Source organism: Scyliorhinus canicula, chromosome 6, assembly GCF_902713615.1.
Source record: "Scyliorhinus canicula chromosome 6, sScyCan1.1, whole genome shotgun sequence".
NCBI lineage: Eukaryota > Metazoa > Chordata > Chondrichthyes > Carcharhiniformes > Scyliorhinidae > Scyliorhinus > Scyliorhinus canicula.
In genome coordinates, this window is record NC_052151.1 from 27,796,393 (window position 1) to 27,817,867 (window position 21,475).

The window sequence follows — 21,475 nt, forward strand, 5'->3', positions numbered from 1 at the left end:
AGTTACGAGTGGCGTACCACAAGGATCTGTTCTGGGGCCGTTGCTGTTTGTCATTTTTATAAATGACCTAGAGGAGGGCGCAGAAGGATGGGTGAGTAAATTTGCAGACGACACTAAAGTCGGTGGAGTTGTAGACAGTGCGGAAGGATGTTGCAGGTTACAGAGGGACATAGATAAGCTGCAGAGCTGGGCTGAGAGGTGGCAAATGGAGTTTAATGTGGAGAAGTGTGAGGTGATTCACTTTGGAAAGAATAACAGAAATGTGGAATATTTGGCTAATGGTAAAATTCTTGGCAGTGTGGATGAGCAGAGGGATCTCGGTGTCCATGTACATAGATCCCTGAAAGTTGCCACCCAGGTTGATAGGGTTGTGAAGAAGGCCTATGGTGTGTTGGCCTTTATTGGTAGAGGGATTGAGTTCCGGAGCCATGAGGTCATGTTGCAGTTGTACAAAACTCTAGTACGGCCGCATTTGGAGTATTGCGTACAGTTCTGGTCGCCTCATTATAGGAAGGACGTGGAAGCTTTGGAACGGGTGCAGAGGAGATTTACCAGGATGTTGCCTGGTATGGAGGGAAAATCTTATGAGGAAAGGCTGATGGACTTGAGGTTGTTTTCGTTAGAGAGAAGAAGGTTAAGAGGTGACTTAATAGAGGCATACAAAATGATCAGAGGGTTAGATAGGGTGGACAGCGAGAGCCTTCTCCCGCGGATGGAGGTGGCTAGCACGAGGGGACATAGCCTTAAATTGAGGGGTAATAGATATAGGACAGAGGTCAGAGGTGCGTTTTTTACGCAAAGAGTGGTGAGGCCGTGGAATGCCCTACCTGCAACAGTAGTGAACTCGCCAACATTGAGGGCATTTAAAAATTTATTGGATAAGCATATGGATGATAAGGGCATAGTGTAGGTTAGATGGCCTTTAGATTTTTTTCCATGTCGGTGCAACATCGAGGGCCGAAGGGCCTGTACTGCGCTGTATCGTTCTAATTCTAATTGTCTAACTTCCTTGTTACCTCCTCAAAGAACTCTTAACAGATTTGTCAGACATGGCCTCTTCTTGAAGAAGCCGTGCTGACTCAGTCCTATTTTATCATGCACTTCCAAGTATTACCCAATCTCATCTTTAACAATGGACTATAAAATCTTACCAATGACCGAAGTCAGGCTAACCTGCCTATAATTTCCTGTCTTCTGCCTCTGTCCCTTCTTAAACAGTGGTGTAACATTAGCCATTTTCCAGTCTCTGGGACCCTCCGTGCCTCCAGTGATTCCTGAAAGGTCACCACCTCCACAATCTCCTCCGTTATCTCCTTTTGAACACTGGGGTACAGTCCATCCGGTCCAGCTGAGTTATCTACCTTCAGACCTTTCAGCTTCCCCAGAACTTTCTCCTTAGTGATGGTTACTACACTCAGCTCTGCCCCCTGAGCCTCCTGAAGTTCTGGTATCCCACTGGTGTCTTCCACCATGAAGACTGATGCAAAGTAACCATTTAATTCCTCTGTCATTTCTTTGTTTCCTATTACTCCTTCTCCAGTGTAAAACTCATTTTCCAGTGGTCCAATGTCTATTCTTGCCTCTCTCTTACCTTTTATATATTTCAAAAACTCTTGCTGTCTTCTTTTATATTTCTAGCTGGCTTACACTTTCCACACATCTTCTCCCCACTTATTGCTTTTTTAGTTGCCTCTGATTGCTTTTAAAGGCTTCCCAATCCTCTGGCTTCCCACTAATCCTCGGCACCTTGTATGCTTTTTCTTTAGCTTTTATGCTGTCCTTGACTTCCCTTGTCAGCCATGGATGCCTCGTCCTCCCCTTAGCATGTTTCCTCCTCCTTAGGATGAATTTCTGTTGTGCCTCCCGAATAATCCCCCAAAACACCTGCCATTGTTGTTCCACTGTCTTCCCTGCTAAGCTTCCATTTTCCACCATCCCACCCCTGTTGTGCCTGGTAGGTGGAGTTAAAATTGAGGTTAATAATCTTTCCCTCTATCAGAATTTCTCCAAATGGAGAAAATCAAATTCGCCATCCAGGGGTCGGAAGATGGCTTCCTCAGAACATGGGAGCCCTTCACCCAACTGTTCCGGGACCTGTTTGTGACCAACAATCAAACAAATAAATAAACAAGTAGCTAAGAGCCAGCGGAAAGTAGCCAGACATGAGAGAAGAGAGGGAATGGAGGGAGGACCGGGGGTGGAGAGGGAGAGGGGGGGGGGGGGGGGGGGGGGGTGGCAGTGCAAGAGGGAGTAGTCAAACACAGCTGAAAAGAAAGGGGTGGGAGGGGAGGAGGGGGAAAAGGGGGGTAGGGTAGGGAGGGTGTGGAGGGAGGGAGGACGAGAGGAGGAGAACAACAGAGGGGAGCCGAGGGGAGGAAAGAAGAGGGAACACAAACTGGAGGGAGAGGAAACGACAATGTCCATAACAAGCACAGCAAGGCAAAAGAGAGAAAGAACCGTAAAAAAGTATGACAGGCAGTCAAAGTGGAGGCAAATGGAGAAAGAAAAGAAGGAAAACCGACCAAATGATGCAAGTGACATCAGGTGCCCCTTTCACCCGGTTTTGTTTTGCTTGTTTTATATTTAATTTTTAAAAAACAGAAAGGAAAGGCTGGGAGAAAGCCCCCCCTCCCCCGCCCATGGCACGTGTAATGACATTTTCTCTTTCTCTATATACTTCCCCTGTTTTTATTTCCCCACCCTTTGGTTTTTTAGTTTTGTAGTGTTTTTATTATTTCTTTATGGTTTCTCTGTGTGTACATCTGTAAATATACCGTGTATAAAACCCAATAAAAACATTCTTTAAAAAAACAATCTTTCCCTCATTCTTTCCATGTGGTATGGTACAGTAGCAAAATGTAAATGCTGTAGCATTTCATAGTTGGTTTTCCACTCCATCTTCTTTTGTTCACTCAAGAATGATGTTTCCAAGTCAATGTTTAAGATGTGTTGCTTTAAAATGAAGCTGGAGGTCTTATTTCTTTCATGGCCTGAGTTGCTGTATGGGATGAGGTGAATCACACTATGCTTTCACCTATAATCAGAATGCACAGGGAGTGCAGGAATTTTATGCTGGAATTTGTAATTATTTTGATTGAATTATTTTGATGTTTGCCTATTTCATTCTTTCATCGATACATTTTTCAATTCAGGAGTGGTTCTTCCCCTTAAAGGATTAAGGATACTAAGACTTCTGTACTCCATCAGTGGCCAGGTCAGTATCCATCTCTTTGCTTTGTTGTTTGGCCTTTGAAAAGTTTTTTTTTAGAATTTAGAACAGTGCTAAATTGCCCGTAGTGTCCTAATAAAAGTAATGTTAAGGGGGAGGTTGTTGGGTTACGGGTATAGGGTGGATACGTGGGTTTGAGTAGGGTGATCATGGCTCGGCACAACATTGAGGGCCGAAGGGCCTGATCTGTGCTGTACTGTTCTAAAAAAAAACGTTTGCTGCTCTCCATAGCAAGGACATCCTTCCTCAGATAAGGACACCAAAACTGCACATAATGCTCCAGGTGCGGCCTCACCAATGCTCTATATAATTGCAATAAAACTTCTCTATTCCTATACACAAATCCTCTCGCTATGAAGGCCAATATACCATTTGCCTTCTTTACTGGCTGCTGTACCTGCGCATTTACTTTCAGAGACTGATACATGAGGGCTACAAGGTCTCCATTCAAATAATAATCTGCCTTCTATTTTTGCTACCGAAGCAGATAACCCCACATTTATCCACATTATATTGCATGTGCCCACTCACTCAGCCAGTCCAAATTCTGCTGAAGCATCACGGCATCCTCCTCACAGTCCACCCTCCCATCCAACTTTGTATCATCTGCAAATTTGGAGATAATAACATTTTGTTCCCTCAACCAAATCATTAACATATAATGTGAACAGTTGGGGTTCTAGCGCAGATCCCTGTGGTTGCCCGCTCATCACTGCCTGCCAATCAGAAACAGACCCATTTATTACAACCTTTTGCTTTCTGTCTGCTAACCAGCCTTCAATCCATCGCAAGACACTACCCGTAATCCCGTACGCTTCAACTTTACATATTAATCTGCTATATGAGACCTTGTTGAAAGGCATCTGAAAGTCTAAATAAAGCGGTTCTTCCCGGTCAACTCTACTAGTTACATCTTCAAAGAATTTAGTTGATTTTTCAAGCATGATTTTCCTTTCATAAATCCAAACTGACTGTCTGATTACACCACTGATTTCCAAATGCTGTGCTATGAAATCCTTGATAATGGACTGCAGCAAATGGCCTACTTCTGACGTTAGGCTCACTGGTCTATAGTTCCCTGTTTTCTCTCTACCTTCCTTTTTGAATAGCGGGACTACATTCACCACCCTCAATCTGTAGGAACCATTCCAGTCCAAAGAATTTTGGAAAATGATCTACTATTTCTCAGGCCACTTTCTTAAGTACTCTGGGATGAAGATTATCAGGCCCTGGAGATTTTTCCGCCTTCAATCCCATTAATTTCCCCCAAACCATTCCTTTACTATTACTAATTTCTTTCAGCTCCTCAGTATAACTTACAGTACATTATCCTTTGTGAGGACAGAAGCAAAGTACAAATGTAGTTCCTCAGCCATTTATTTGTTCCTTGTTATGAATTCCCCCGTTTTATCAATCTCTTTTCTCTTTACATAACTATAGAAACTTTTACAGTGAGTTTTTATGTTCCCTGCTGGTTTACTTTCAAATTTGTAGATTACCTCTTCTTAATCAATCCCTTGCTCTGCTTTTGCTGAATTTTAAACTGTTCCCAATCATCGGGTCTATTGCTTTTTATAACTAATTTGTATGCCTCTTCTTTGAATCTAATACTATTTTTAATTTCCCTTGTAAGCCATTGTTTCGCCACAGTTCCCCTTCTACTCTTGCGCCAAATAGGAATAAGCAACTTTTGGAATTCACTTATTCGTTCCTTGAATGCTTGCCATTACCTGTCCGCTGTCCTTGCTTTCAGTAATGTTTCCCAGTCCGTCATAGCCATCTCATGCCTCATACCATCATAGTTACCTTATTGAGTTTCAGGACCCTCGTCTCAGAATCAACTACCTCACTATTCACTTTGATAAAGAATTCGATTATATTATGGTCCCTTATCCCCAAGGGTTCTCTCACAACTAGATTGCCAATTAATCCTTTGTTGTTGCACAATACCCAGAAATTCCTCCCATATTGTACTGCAACTAATTTGAGTCATCCAATCTATATGCAGATTAAAGTCACTCATAATCACAGATGTTCCTTTATCACATGCATCTCTGATTTCCTGTCTAATGCTATTCACAACATTACAACTGCAGTCAAATGCTCCGCACGTTCAGGTACAAAACCTTAAGACTAGTCCTTTTAATGTTACTTGTCCCATCCCTACTTTTTTTTTTACAGTGTCATTATCTGATACAGGCTCTTGATTTCTCTGCGTATCGCGTTTCTTATTCTCCTTTCTGACTTATTCTCTTGTTCTTGATTTCCCCCTGCTCTGAATCCTTACATCCCCTGCCATATTAATTTAAACCCTCCTCAACTTCCCTAGCAAGTAACCCCCCCCCCGGGATGTTCGATTCCCACTTGGGTCACTGTCTGTGTGGATTCTGCACATTCTCCCCGTGTCTGCATGGGTTTCCTCCGGGTGCTCTGGTTTCTTACCACAAGTCCCGAAAGACGTGCTTGTTAGGTGAATTGGACATTCTGAATTCTCCCTCGGTGTACCCAACAGGCGCCGAAGTGTGGCGACTAAGGGATTTTCACAGTAACTACATTGTAGTGTTAATGTAAACCTACTTGTGACAATAGTAAAGATTATTATTGTAAAAAGCCAGTTTTCTGCCGGGACAATGGCTACAATTTTCCCCTCCAGACTTTCATGCCAGATTGAATTTCCTGCTGCTGCATGCCTGGAACTATATTTACATGTCTTTGCTCTCAAAAATGTTCATTAAAAATCCAGCTTGCTGGAATTATGTTCCCACTCCACATCTCATGGACTTGCCAGCGGATAATTAGACCAGGATATAAGTGGCGTGCACTTGGTGAACTGTGCTTCCATCATGATTTCAAGATATGTACGCATGGCGTTGCCTACCTTTCAGTGTGCTGCTGTCGCACTGCTCATGGCTGAGGCTGCTCAGCAATACCAGCAGAAAGGGAAGGAGGTGGAAGGGACATCCTTAATTAGACGGACAGGATTGAGTTGAGCCCAGGAGGGAAGTGATGCACATATAGATACATGACGGGGGGGGTGTGATAATTCTGAGGTGGTCATGGCGCATCACATAGCCAGGGCCAGAAATTAAAAGCAGTCCTGGGGCACGGTGCGCCATGTTACAAGGTTACGCCTGGCACACATGTCTTGTTCCCAGTCGAAGGAGGGGGAGGGCCTGTCTGTCTGTCATGCGCAACATGATGTGCAGGGTGTGGTCGGCCGCTTACACATTTAGGTGCTGGGGTTTTGGTGGCTTGGTGCTGGGCAGCAGATAGTATAGTCACAGTCAGGGGAGGCATCTGCAGCCTGTTAATCGGGAGCTGGGAAGTAAGAGGTGGCCGTTTGATGGTCTGATGAGGAAAGTCGCAGCAAGCCACTCGGTATAGGGGAGGGTTTAGGTCAATATGGGTCATGGGGATATCCTTGGAAAATGTTGCAGGGGAAGAGTGAGATATTGACAAGAATAACAGTAGACTTCAGAGTTAAAGGGGAAGGCAGGAGAATGACCAGAGGGAGGAAAAACTGCGCATTATGTTTTTCCAGGATGATAGGAGGAACTTGGATGGTGATGGCTGGGGTTGGAAGCTGGTCTCGCAATAGAAGTGGAGTCACACCATTTCGACATCCAATGTAATGACTTCAGTTGAAAAATAACCTTGGAAAAAAATCTCTATGGTAGGAGTTGCCTACGACACATTTCAACTGAGAAGGGGAACCCAAATAATGATATCTTCAGGACATGGAAAGCAAGGCTCACCTGAGATAAGTTTGGCAGACTCAAATGCTAATTTAAGAATTTGGGCAACTTAACCCATGGTGCACATTCTGGCTTTGGCCAAATGTAGATTGGGGTATGATTGATCAAATTGTCCCTTACAAAGGAACGTAAAAGAATCAGATGGATGAAATTATAAAAGGCTCACAACAGTAGCAACAGTATATACGCAACAGGCACCAGCCCTATGCATTGCAGTTGATGAGGTTGGGGGGTAGGGGGGTTGCATTGAATGTTGAGTGAGGTGTGAGGCTGGTGGAAAACACAGCTACCAGTGATCCTTAAGGCTATGCTACAGCTGCAAAGGAGGACCTGGGAATGGAATGTCCAGTTATCCAAGATTAACTTGGCAGTCGACCTGCTTTGGGTCTCATGCTATGGGGCAGGTGCATCATTTTCTGGGGTCACAGACGGAGGGGATTTGGAGCGTCTGGTCACCCTTGCAGATCTTGTTTGGATTCTCCCAGGGTGTCTGGCTGACACTTCACCTCCCTGCGGGTGCCTGAGGGCCTCACCCTGATGCCTTGAGGAAAGTGGTCACCTTGAGGGAGATGGAGATGCTCTGCCCCCCTCTTGCCTAGCCACTGATGGTGTCCAATCATGACTGTAGAAATGGTGTGCTGGTCCAAGTTACATCTGGCATAAAGTGATGGACCAGGGACTTAACGGCAGATGCCATCCTTCCAATGGTGACTATTGAAGACATGGCATGAGATAGGATACGAATGGACTTTTCCAACCTTCATTCCAATCTGGTAATTGCCTCTGACAACCCAGCCTGCTGTTTCCCTGCCTCTGTTTGGAGCTCCGGCATTTCTCTGAGGGTCGATTCTAGAGGCTTGTAAACGGACTCGGGCTCAGCAAGTGTCTATTCTCCAGCGAGTGTTGGAGATCTTCGCTGTCACTGTTTCCACATGCCGTGCTGTAGTCACCAGATGGTGATCCTAAGCTTACTCTAGAACTAGAAGCCACCATGGCGTGTGTGTCTACGTTGGTGGTGGCGCAGGTGAACATAGTGACAGGTCTTCATCAGACTCCAAGGTGCGTGATTGGAGCTGAGGGGCTGACTGGCAGTTTCCTGGTGCCATTTCTTGCTGGTGGTTGTAATAGAGGGAAGAGATAATTAGTGATTGGCCAGAGAGCGACCTACGTTAAAGAGCTCCCACAGTTTTGACAGATAGGAGATGCAGATCTCATCTTCAGAATAGGAACTCTCCCTGTTTTCATTGTCTAACCTTTCTGCCTGCTTCTCAAAGCAGGTGAGTGGCCTCAACTCTAGCATCCCCCAACCAGTCTGGGAGATCTCCCTCTTGTTGTAGGCAATCTCGTCTTACTTAAAGACAGATGGGTAGACTGTGAGCAGGACGGATGCAAAGCAGATGATAAGCATACATGTCTTCTGTGTGTGCTGAGTAGCTCAGTGTAAGGGCTGAAGACCGACTTGTGCAGGATGTCAAAAGATCATCCATGGTGATGTCCCTCCTGCTAGTAGTATGGGAAATTCCTGTGAATTATGTAAGCCTGAAAATGCATGATGCCTTATGAAACTGTGAGCTGAGACTGAGGAGAAGGTTAACCTGTACAGGAGGAGTGGATGAGATAGTTCATCCTCTTCCTATACTTTTGTGAGGTCCATAGGCACTGATCTCCTCTCAGGCCTGCATAGTGAGATTGGTAGACCTCTTGCTGCCATGGCCAGGATAGAAAACATTCTGCTGGTCCTAGACTACTGGAGGAGTTTCTCCAGGTAATTTTTGTTAAACGTGGGGGCAGATGATTTGGATCCTCTCAGGACCATTGCTTCACTAGCCACAACAGGTCTTGGTCTACAGAGAGGGAATGTTTGTGTGGGCGCCGTTGAAATATGACTGCTGGATCCTCAACCCAATAAGGTAGCGATGGGTGGACAAATCCCAGCCTGTCCTATTACAAGATTCGATGAGCTGGTTGTTTATGCATAAATAATGAGTTGAAAAGCAGATGCTCTGGTGCAGAACAATCCCCCCCTGCCCCTGGCTCCGTCATTGCCACCACATTTACTCACCAGATTGGAAAATTCCTCCCATTATATTTACCCTGGCTTTCACTTGAAGAATTCACCTGACATGCACCATACACCCTTGATTCATCATACTCTATCTCTGTTGTTGTCATCCCTGCTTTTGGTTCCCCTACCATTTGCCCTTCCTGAAATGTACCCAGTTTATACCTGAAACATCTCTCTCATGCTCTGTCAGCCCTTGTTCTATTTTACCTAGGCTAGATCCCTTCATATCAAATTGAAATTAGCCCTCTTCCAATCTATTTTTTAAAAATAAATTTAGAATACCCAATTCATTTTTTCCAATTAAGGGGTAATTTAGCATGGCCAATCCACCTAACCTGCACATCTTTGGGTTGTGGAGGTGAGACCCACACAAACACCGAGGGAATGTGCAAACTCCACACAGACAGTGACTGGGATCGAACCCTTGACCAGGCTTTTAGCCATCGGCACAAAAATCTCCGTTTGTGGTTCATTTTCAAATATTGTTTGATAATGGTTCCGTGAAGTTTCTTGGGACATTTTACTGCATTAAAAGTGTCAATATTATAAGTTTTCTTCCAAGTCTATGCAAGTTGGACACATTCTCCGGTAGCATATTTAAATTGTTTTAACAATATAAGATATTTGTACAAATGTCTCCCCTTTGCTTCATCCACCTCACCTGCTGCTGCAAGTGTTCAATAGCCACTATAAGAGTGTTAATGACTTGTGAGGCATGATTTATTGCTCTTATTTTGTCCTCTGCTATTGGTACGTGTTTCATAGTTCCTCACTGCTTTGCCTGACTCAGATCAGGAACACAGTAAAATGGGAGACAAACTTGTATCATATACTATACATTAAGCAATAGCATCACCTTGCTCTACTTAAGTTGCTTGTCTTTTGGTGATGTTGCTATTGACGCAGCCTCGAGAATGAGGGGCAGCACAGTGGGTAGCACTGCTACCTCACAGCACTAGGGACCTGGGTTCGATTCCAGCCTTGGGTGACTGTGTGGAGTTTGCACTTTCTCCCCGAGTCCACTTGGGTTTCCTCCATTAGTCAAAAGATGTGCAGGTTAGGTGGGTTGGCCACGCTAAATTACCCCTTGTGTCCAAAGATGTGCAGGTTATGTGGGGTTACAGGAATAGGGTGGGGGAGTGGACCTAGGTAGGGTGCTGTTTCAGAGGGTCAGTGCAGACCCGTTGGGCCGAATGGCCTCCTCCTGCACTGCAGGGATTCTATGGAACATCAGATTGGAATCATTTGTCAGATAGCTTTCTATCACCCAGTGATTTTAGTGCTTAGTGTCAACTTATTGCTCTTTCCAGTAATGTGTCTGAGATCTGGAATTCACTACATGTAGCATTGGTGACACAATGCATCAGAACATCAACATGGTTGGGGTTCACATTACTGACATTTCCATGATTATTATTCACACGATTCATGTTTAGTCAGCAGATGGTTTAATTCAAACAGGCAATGCTCTGAGCTACTACATTTGGCAACCTGATTGAGAACATAGCCTTAGAATATAAATTCTCAAGCCATTTATTGGTATCATACGGACCAGCTAATTGATCCTTCTGAGCGACTGTAATTGTACCTAAAATTATATATGGTTTAGTGTTTAGAAGATTATGAGGACCAGTCAACTCTGCTGCCAGACTCCACCTTCAATTACTGTCCGGATGAAACCTGTAGGATCAAGATCAAACCAGCAAAGGAAAGGGACAAAGTTAAAGCAACTATGTGTGCAAAAAGCTCCGAAAATGTATGGAAAGAATACTAATGTAATTTCAAAGCCCAAACATACAAGAGGACCATGTCTCATTATTCAACGGCAAGAAATGGCAGCTTTCTTCAAACTATTCGGTATGTAATATAGGATAAGACGAATATATTGTACTAAGGATGAGAAAATATTTCCATTAGCTATTTTGGGGGGAGACAGTGGTGTAGTGGTAATGCCACAGGACTCAATGCCCCGAAATGGGTTCACATCCCACTATAGCACCATAGTTAATGGGCTGGATTCTCCGCTGTCGGGATTCTCCGTTACGCCGGCAGCGCACCCACACCCTGGGATTTCCCAACGGTGTGGGGTTCCCCACAATGAGAAATCCCATTGGCCGGCTGGCAGAACGGTGAATCCCGCTGCCGGTGATGCGCCTCACCAGAAAAGTGGTACGGCAGGACGGAGAATCCTACGCAGTAAGTCTGGAATTGAAAGTAGTCTCAGTAATGGTGACCATGACAATTATCATTGATTGTTTTAATAACCTATCTGGTTCACTAATAATGCCCTTTAGGGAAGGAAAATGGCATCCTGATCTGGTTTGGCTTACATGTGATTGTAGACAGCAATGTGATTGACTTTTAGCTGCCCTCTGAAATGGGATGAAAGTAAAAAGTAATCATTTGTATAGTTTCTGCTTTGACACAATTGGCAATCTGGACACAAGTTGCACTCAAAATTGTGCTAGTTTTCTAACCAGAGTTTGTGCTCCAATTTCCACCCAAATTCATCTGCATATTGCAGAATCTAAAGTCTACCATGAACCATGGCAATTGGGCAGCATTTATGAACACAATTATAATTTTCTTTTGTTAAAAACACCCTAAATGTACTTACTTGTGGAAACCTGGTGCAGATTTATTTATACGACTGAAAATGGGTTCATCATAAAATATGATTTTTTAATGTGAGTGTACACACCGCCAGGGTCCTAGGTTCAATTCCTGTGGGTCACTGTCTGTGCGGAGTCTGCACGTTCTTCCTGTGTCTGCGTGGGTTTCCCCCGGGTGCTCCGGCTTCCTCCCACAAGTCCCGAAAGACGTGCTGTTTGGTGAATTGGACAATTGGACATTTTGAATTCTCCCTCAGTGTATTCGAACAGATGCCAGAATGTGGCGACTAGGGGCTTTTCACAGTAACTTCACTGCAGTGTTAATGCAAGCCTACTTGTGACAATAATTAAGATTATTATCATTAGTGAACAACATGCTTTTAAGTAACTGAAAGGGCGTAGCAGACCCGGTGGGGGGAATGCCGGAGGTGATGGAGATTCTTGCTGAGTTTGGGAGTTTCTCGGGCTATAAATTAAACCTGGGCAAAAGTGAGCTGTTTGTTGTACACCCGGGAGATTAGGAGGAGGGGATTGGTAGACTCCCGCTAAAGAGGGCAGTGAGGAGTTTTAGGTACCTGGGGGTTCAGGTGGCTAGGAGTTGGGGGACTCTGCACAAGCTTAATTTTACTAGGTTGGTGGAGCAGATGGAGGAGGAGTTTAAAAGGTGGGACATGCTGCCGTTGCCGTTGTCGGGTAGAGTACAGTCCATTAAAATGACGGTGCTCCCGAGGTTTTTGTTTTTGTTTCAGTGCCTCCCCATTTTCATTCCGAGGGCCTTTCTTAGGAGGGTGAACAGCAGCATTCTGGGATTTGTTTGGGCGCACGGGACTCCAAGGGTAAGGAGGGCCTTTTTGGAGCAGGGCAGGGATAATGGGGGGCTGGCACTGCCCAACCTCTCTGGGTACTATTGGGCGGCTAACGTCTCGATGGTACGTAAGTGGGTAATGGATGGAGAGGGGGCAGCATGGAAACGGATGGAGAGGGCGTCCTGTGGAGGCACGAGCCTGAAGGCACTGGTAACGGCGCCGTTGCCGCTCACTCGAACGAGGTACACTATGAGCCCGGTGGTGGCGGCTACCCTCAAAATTTGGGGGCAGTGGAGGCGGTACAGGGGGGAAGTGGAGGGCTCGGTGGAGGCCCCGCTGCGGGGGAACCACCGGTTTGTCCCAGGGAACATTGATGGCAGGTTCCTGGGGTGGCACAGGGCGGGCATTAGGAAGTTGGGAGACCTGTTCATTGATGGGAGGTTTGCGAGCCTGGGTGAACTGGAGGAGAAGTTTGAGCTCCCCCTGGGGAACATGTTCAGGTACCTTCAGGTCAAGGCGTTTTCTGGGCGGCAGGTGGAGGGGTTCCCTTTGCTGCCCCCGCGGGTGGTAAGGGATAGGGTGCTTTCGGGGGTGTGGGTCGGGGATGGGAAGGTGTCTGACATCTACCAGGTGATGCAGGAGGTGGAGGAGGTGTTGGTAGAGGAGCTGAAGGCTAAGTGGGAAGTCGAGCTGGGGGAGCAGATTGAGGAGGGGACATGGGCGGATGCCCTGGAGAGGGTGAACTCCTCCTCTTCATGTGCGAGGCTTAGCCTCATCCAGTTCAAGGTACTGCACAGGGCGCATATGTCCGGGACGAGGATGAGCAAGTTCTTTGGGGGTGAGGACAGGTGCAATAGGTGTTCGGGGAGCCCAGCGAATCATGCCCATATGTTTTGGGCATGCCCGGCACTGGTGGAATTCTGGCAGGGGGTGGCGAGGACGGCGTCGAGGGTGGTAGGGTCCAGGGTCAAGCCAGGCTGGGGACTCGCGATATTTGGGGTTGGGGTGGAGCCGGGAGTGCAGGAGGCGAAAGAGGCCGATGTTTTGGCCTTTGCGTCCCTAGTAGCCCGGCGGAGGATCTTGCTGCAGTGGAAAGATGAGAGACCTCCGAGCGTGGAGACCTGGATCAATGACATGGCGGGATTCATTAAGCTGGAGAGGGTCAAATTCGCCCTGAGGGGGTCGGTACAAGGGTTCTTTAGGAGGTGGCAGCCTTTCCTCGACTTTCTGGCTCAACGATAAGGAGCTAGGTCAGCAGCAGCAGCAACCCGGGGGGGGGGGGTCTCAGTTGATTTGCTTATTGTTAATTTATTTTGTTGTTTATTGGGTTTGAGGGGGGTGGGGGGGTTTGTTACATGCGTTGTTACGGGTGCCGGGGGGGTGTTTATTGTTGTTATTAGTATTATTGTTCTGTTAATATATATTTTTCAAAATATTTCAATAAAAATTATTTTTTTTTAAGAAAAAGTAACTGAAAGGGCATTGATGTGGCCACACCTGGAGTACTGTGCATAGTTTTGGTCTCTTTACCTAAGGACGGTTATCCCTCAGAGGGAGTGCAACAAATGGTGGATCCTGGATAAGAGGGTTAAATAAATAATAACAAAATAATCTTTATTGTCACAAGTAGGCTTACATTAACACTGCAATGATGTTACTGTGAAAAGCCCCTGTCGCCACATTCCGGCGCCTGTTCGGGTTCACAGAGGGAGAATTCTCAGCTGGTACTGTTGCCAATCGGCACCGGAGACGCCAATAATGTTGCTCTTTCAGCACCGGAGTAATGTTGCCAATTAATAATGATGCTCTTTTTAATGAGTGGAATACTGTCCCCCTAGCATCACCAATAATCTTGCCAAATTAACTAGATATGGAAGTATTAATGATAATATTGCTTTTCAGAGTCGCCAGGTATCAAATGATACCACCACAAGGCTTTACCGGATATCGATCAAAGGACCAAACAACCAGTTAGTCAGTTCAAGTTCAAAGATAGTTTATTTGTACACAAGGATTACTTTGACATGCAACATAAAGCACTACAAGTTAAACTACACCTAACAACTACAATAATCTATAATTAACTTCAGGGCAACCGGCTCTTTGCAGATGAACAAGGCCTTTGTTTGGATATTGCGTGGCTGGGTAGAAGAAGTGGCCTCGTTTCTGCTGGGCTTATCCGTCTGGTAGAGATCGTTGGTCTTGAACTTGTCTCTAGTCGTAATGCTACACTTGGTTTTAGGTGTAGGTCGGGGCCAAGCGAGACCGAACGCATGGCTGTGTCTCTTTTTATCACTCTGGGATTTTACGCTCTTTGGGGCGGTCCTTAGCTTTGGACCTAATGATTCGACAGGCTTCGATCACTGCCTTCGATTTTGGCCAATAAAGGGGCGGGTGCCTTGATGTCTGGGAGTGTCCTGAGCGGTCATTGACCTTGGCTGTTTGGGATCCCTGAGTAAAGGGAGTGGCGCCGCTTAGTCTGCATCTGTATCGGTTACCTGAGTACAGTCCTTTTGTTCTGGGGAAATGGGCCATTAGAATGCAAACGAGCGGGGGTTTCGATCGCGTCTAGCTATCTGGGTTGCAAATACACACACAAGCTCTGAGTGTGTGAGTCCTTGGTTGGCCATAATTCCCATGGTCCTTTGCAGGTGGCCATCTGAGATGGCTACAGTATGGGAATTGAACCCGCGCTGCTGGCCTGGTTCTGCATCACAAACCAGCTGTCTAGCCCACTGAGCTAAACCAGCCCCAAGGTTGTCCCTTGCAGAGTAGAAGGCGCCTATACTCCGGGGTTTGGAAGAATGCTAGGGGATCTCATTGAAGCATGTACAATTCTGTCAATCTTAGGATAAGGGATTGGGCATTTAGGATTGAAATGAGGAGAAAGTCTGGGCGGAATTCTCCGCTCCCGCGATAAATCGGGAAGGCCGTCATGAACTCGGCCGAGTTTCACGACGGCCTCGGAGGCCGCTCCTCGCACCTTATTCACCCCCACCCGGGGGACTAGGAGCGGTGCTCCGTAACTCTCGGCCGCCGGGCCTTGACGTTTGCGTCAAGACGGCGCGCCGAGAATGACGTGACGGCGGCGCCTAAGTGACGTCAGCCACGCATGCACAGGTTGGCCGGCTCCAACCCGCGCATGCGCGGCTGACGTCACGACGGCTGACGGCTCCAACCCGCGCATGCACGGTTGCCGTCTTCCCCTCCGCTGCCCCGCAAGACGTGGCGGCTTGATCTTGCGGGGCGGCGGAAGGGAAAGAGTGCGTCGCTTTGAGACGCCGGCCCGACGATCGGTGGGCACCGATCGCGGGCCAGTCCCCTCCCGAGCACTATCAATTACGACAAGGTGAGAGTAGAGTGTAATCGAGGCTCTATTAATCAGATATGTGTATCCTCCTGCAGCTTCTGCCGAAATGGCTGCAGCTCGGTGAGCACACACATTTATACTTCGCCTACTGGGCGGAGTCAGCAGGCAGGACTCTACCCCTGTACCTGTAATACAGGAGCCTTATCGTATTACATCTCGTATGTGATATATACAACAGTGGTGACATCCACACTCCTCTCAAGATAGTGCCACGAATTAGGGTCTTTTACACCACCTGAGAGGGCATGGTTTAAAGTCCCATCTGAAAGACAGCACCTCCGACAGCGCAGCACTGCAGTGTCAGCTTTGATTTCTTTGTGCTCAAATCCTGGAGTGGAACATAACCTTCTGAGTCGGAGGTGAAAATGCTATGAGCTGGGCTGATGCACATCTTACATTGGTGTGCAGTCATCAGTTTCTTGCGAAATTAAATATGTAATATTTTGAATACTTTAAAAAGATTCCTTTTAATGTCCTTGCTCCTAAAAGAAAGCTGCATTTTAAAATATCCTTGAAGGTTCGGAAATAGGTGCAATTGGTCGAAACTCTCCATGCTGATTAAGTCAACATGGGTCTCGCGCAGTTTATAGGCAGGGCTGGTTCCAGCATGATGCTTTTTAAATGAGTGCACAAGATCACAGAAACTCAGTCTGTGGCAGATGTAACTTGAAATGTAATGATCTTAATGTAACGCTCTTCAGCAGTGGTTTGTCTGATTTTTTGGCAAATTATGCTGAAAAAAACTAATGCGACCTAGCAGAAAGTCTGCTGCTTGGTGTTTTGTCCCCTTGCCTAATTGTGTCAACGGCATATATGCAACAATTGTCACATTATGAGATCTGAGCTCATCTCTTTCCAGTGAAACTTGAAGCCTGTAACTTTGGCCAATTTATCAAAAAATGAATATAATTAAATATGTTTGTTGTGAAACTGGTTTAAAATTTATAATTGACATTGCACAGAGTCACAGATAATCTTGATTTGCAACTTTCTTATTGATCATCCTGGATTGATGTGATTTGTTAGCATTAAGGGCAGAGGAAAAGGAGCAGTTATGCAGATTCACATGAGCAAACTAAAGGGTGTATAATTTATTCAACATTATTTGAAAATGAAATATTGAATAAGGTACATTGCTTCTCCTATTCAAGTAGAACTGTCCGTTTTTACGTGAATTAAAACTATAGATCTGCCCAACAAAATTTTCCAGCCAGCAAATGTTATAATGACAGACATGACAAATTATGTAAAAGATAAAAAGGTATAGTCGCCATAGTGCCAGATGACTAGAGGCTGCTTTCCCCTTTGAGGGGGAGAGCTGACTGGTGGTGGTTTAACCTGAGGATCACCACACCTCAGGCGAGGGGCAAGGTTGAGAAGGCAGGCCTTCATGAAGTTATATACCACACTGCCTACTAACCTGTTGAGGCAGCTGGATGGTATCAAGACCAACTGGTTTGACAGATAGCTCCCCTAATCCTTTTAAATATATTATGCAACAATTAGTAAATACTTCACTCTTTAATATATAATGTTACGTGAAAATTCAGTTTATAACATTAAGATTGTTTTTTGCATTTGGTGCTTCACCAGATGATGACTTAATACAAGACTTCCTGTGGATGGACTGTTGCTGCAAGGTCTCTGACAAGGTACATCATTTACAAACCCTGATCAGTCCTATCTCAAATTTGAAGTAAAAATCTAAAGGTGAAATTATGCGACATAATCACTGCTGTATCAATTCATTGTAGTTAAAAATGAATTTAGAGCTCATATGAAAGCATTCCCCACACAAAGATAATCCACTCATGGAATTGAAATGAAATGAAAATGGCTTATTGTCACGAGTAGGCTTCAATGAAGTTCCTGTGAAAAGCCCCTAGTCGCCACATTCCGGCGCCTGTCCGGGGAGGCTGGTACGGGAATTGAACCGTGCTGCTGGCCTGCTTGGTCTGCTTTAAAAGCCAACAATTTAGCTCAGTGAGCTAAACCAGCCCCTGGAATTGTCTTCCAGACTGGAGGCGTAAACCCTCAATTAAGGAAACAAACTGTAGGGTTTTTCTTGATGAATTCATTTACATGGTCCAAATGGCCCTCCTCATATGGGATTATGTTGTACATCAATGTTACAGTTTAACTGATTACCTGACTCCTGAATGCACTGAGGACCACCTCTAGGACTTTGCAACAGGTGCTACTTTCCCAGGCATCAGACATCCCTGGAATTTTGTAAAATGTGATTCTTAGATTTTCTTAAAAACAAGTGGGGCAGGATTTTCTGTCCCTTCCTGCCGGCGGGATCTTCCAGTCCCGCCAAAGGCGACTCTTTGCAGCGAGTACCCTGTCAGTGGGACGAGCAAGACACGCAAAACACTATAGACATAGGTGGGACCATGAGATCCGCCCAGCACCAATGGCGAAACAACTCCGCTGCCAGAAAACATTAAAAAATAAATACATTTAGAATACCCAATTCTTTTTTTTTCCAATTAAGGGGCAAATTAGCATGGCCAATTCACCTACTGTGCGCCAATTCACCTACCTGCACGCTGCTGGAAAACATACCGCAGGGCTCAGAAATACCCGCCCAATAGCTATTGCTGATAAAAAATGACTATCAAGAGAGTGAAGGGTGACACGGTGGCACAGTGATTAGCACTGCTGCCTCACAGTTCAAGGGACCCAGGTTCAATTCCGATCTTGGGTGACTGCATGGAGTTTGTACCTTCTCCTCGTGTCTGCGTGGGTCTCTTCTGGGTTCTCTGGTTTCCTCCCGCAATTCAAAGATGTGCGGGTTAGGTGGATTGGCCATGATTAAATTTGCCCCTTGGTGTTCAAAAGGTTAGGTGGGGTTACTGGGTAATGGGGATAGGGTGGGGGCGTGGCCTTAAGTACGGTGTTCTTTCCAAGGGCTGGTGCAGACCTCAATGGATCGAATGGCCTCCTTCTGCACTGCAAAGTTTGTGATTCTATGAAACACTGCATGCATATGTATGTTGTTGAATTTGCCATTGCTCTAAACGCAATTAAATTAAGGAACCTCTGAAACTACATTTTGGTTCTTCTTCAGTGAGCTTTGACTCCAGACTTACCAGGGTGTCCATAGTATAACTACAGCCATATTTATTTCAAAATTCTGATTAATTTTGTAGATTGTTATGGGAGCAGCGTTTTCAGAACCCCAAAATGTATCATAGAGTTCAACCAACCTCTCCCTTTAATGTATTGTTGCTTTTGAAGCACACAGCTTGGTCTCCAGGTGTGGTATTACAATTATGGACACGTGGGTTTTTAAACACAAAACAATGTTTATTCCATGAATTCAACTTAACCTTTTAAATAAGCATTGGATCCCTTAACACCCCTTACTTCAAAGATAACCCCGAAAATAATACAACACTAAATAATCCCTCAAAATGTTCCTTCAAACCTCCAAAAGACTTAAGACCTTTAAACAGAAACACATCAGGTTAAAGACATTACTATTATAAGTTTAAATGATCCAAATGATTCAGAGATAGTCTTTCATGGCAGAGATTACAGCAGAATCCAACTCACTGCAAACACAGACACACCAAGCTCTTTTCCTCAAAACTGAAACCAAAACACTGCAAAACGGCTGAGCTAAAAACCCAGCTCCACCCGCACTCTGACATCACTTCAGTAATATGAGCTGCTCCATTTCTTAAAGGTACATTGCTTAAACATTCATTTCTTAAAGGTACTCTCACATGACAAGATTGTAATGTATTTTTGTTTCATTTTTGCAGTATCTTTTAGCGATGACCTTTGTTTATTTCAAGCGAGCTGGTTTTGAAATCAGCGAACAAACGAGAATGAATTTCTTTATTGCTTTGTAAGTACAGCTGTTTTTTGCTTTGATCCTCCAAATAATAGGTCTTGGTGAACACTAAAGCTTAGGATTTAGTTTAACATTTGATTACTCGACATCATACCATACCAAGATGTCTCTGAACCATCTCACAAACTGAAATGAGATGGAACCCAGCTAATTTTTATTTTGTACTATTAGTGAGGGAGGAATGTTGGCCTACACACTGGGACATTGCCTTGTGCTTCATCACATCTTTAAATAGGTAGAATGGATTTAGATTTATTATCTTGTCTGATGATCATTCAGCAAAAAGAACAATATTTGTTTTCAAAATAAGTTATTCTTACAAGTGAATAGTAGCTTGCAACAAAAATTACTTTATTTTAGAGTTTCTTTGTAAAGCCCAGATCTTACCATACTTGTGTGTTATAAAGATGTCAGTTAGGATGATGCTGGATTGGCCACACTAAATTGGCCCTTAATTGGAAAAATTAAAAAATAATAATTTTTTAAAAGTTTATGTTGCATTTAAAAGATTCCAAAACTTTCATGTTGTATTTACTCTCTGCTTGGTTATCTACCCTGAAAGGGCTTTTTTTTCAAAGAAAAGAAAGCATTTTGCATCAGAAAGGGCAGCACGGTAGCACAAGTGGATAGCACTGTGGCTTCACAGCACAAGGGTCCCAGGTTCGATTCCCCACTGGGCCTGTGCGGACTCTGCACGTTCTCCCCTTGTCTGCGTGGGTTTCCTCCAGGTGATCCGGTTCCCTCCCACAGCCCAAAGACGTGCAGGTTAGGTGGATTGGCCATGATAAACTGCCCTTAGTGACCAAAAAGGTTAGGAGGGGTTATTGGGTTACGGGAATAGGGTGGAAGTGGGGGCTTAAGTGGGTCGGTGTAGACTCGATGGGCCAAATGGCCTCCTTCTGCACTGTATGTTCTAAGAAATATCCAGTGCACATAGAATGCTCCTGAATACTCCAAGCTCCTAAGTATGGATTTTTAACACCATTCATGTGGAGCAAAGACCATCGAATAAATATATCATCTTTAATGGTTTTCATTAGCATAATTTATTCAGCTGCGTAGATTGCGACTGTTTTTTTTCAACCTATTTAGTCCCAAAATTGAATATTCTAATGCATTTGCCTCTGTGCTACTTACATTTCTATCACTCTTGACTCTTTGACACTGTAGATGTAATTTTAAAAGTGGCAACATTGGAAAAATCTGAATTGAAGTGAGTGTCTCCATTAGCATCAAGGCCACTTGCAAGTACTGATAAAATATATTGGTGCTCTTGTAATATCGAGCATGAAAAGATGTCAAGGAGGCAGAATTCTAAATTAGTTTTGTGATAAATTATTCAAGTAATTAGTTGTTAAGGTTGTACATGATCAGAGTTTTAAAATTATATTCACTGGTAATAGGATTTTCAACATGACAGGCAAAGTTTTTTATGGCGAATATTGAATTATGCTTCACATTGAACAATGTTAAATTGCTCTCCAATAAATAGGTTTATAATTTATAATTATGCTCACGAAGTCAAAATGTATACAACATGACACACATTTAAAAAAATATATCTTTTCAATAATTTGTCTGCTGATCTGTATTTCTCTTATTCTTCTTACCACCTGAGTCTGCCTTGCTGTCTACTAACCCTTATTAACTCTGCAAGGAAAATAACAGGTCTGAATTTTCATAAAGGCTTTGCACTTGAGCAAAAATGGTGCCCGAGCCCAGAATCCAGAAATACCGCCCCTGAGCCTGGCACCCAGCAATTTCACTGGGGGT

General features: G+C 44.7%; 1 protein-coding gene across 5 annotated transcripts in view; it reads left to right on the forward strand.

Moving 5' to 3' along the window:
* Window positions 1–21,475, forward strand: part of spdya (speedy/RINGO cell cycle regulator family member A) — a 77,544-nt gene that overhangs the window by 17,102 nt on the left and 38,967 nt on the right. For 4 of the 5 annotated variants that reach the window (XM_038799078.1, XM_038799081.1, XM_038799079.1 and 1 more), the window contains exons 2-5: window positions 3,153–3,214; window positions 10,659–10,906; window positions 17,431–17,489; window positions 19,611–19,696. In XM_038799078.1, the coding sequence (XP_038655006.1) occupies window positions 10,672–10,906; window positions 17,431–17,489; window positions 19,611–19,696 (380 nt within the window). In that variant the 5' untranslated portion in view covers window positions 3,153–3,214; window positions 10,659–10,671. The remainder of the gene's footprint in view (window positions 1–3,152; window positions 3,215–10,658; window positions 10,907–17,430; window positions 17,490–19,610; window positions 19,697–21,475) is intronic. The other variant, XM_038799082.1, reaches the window with a different exon arrangement.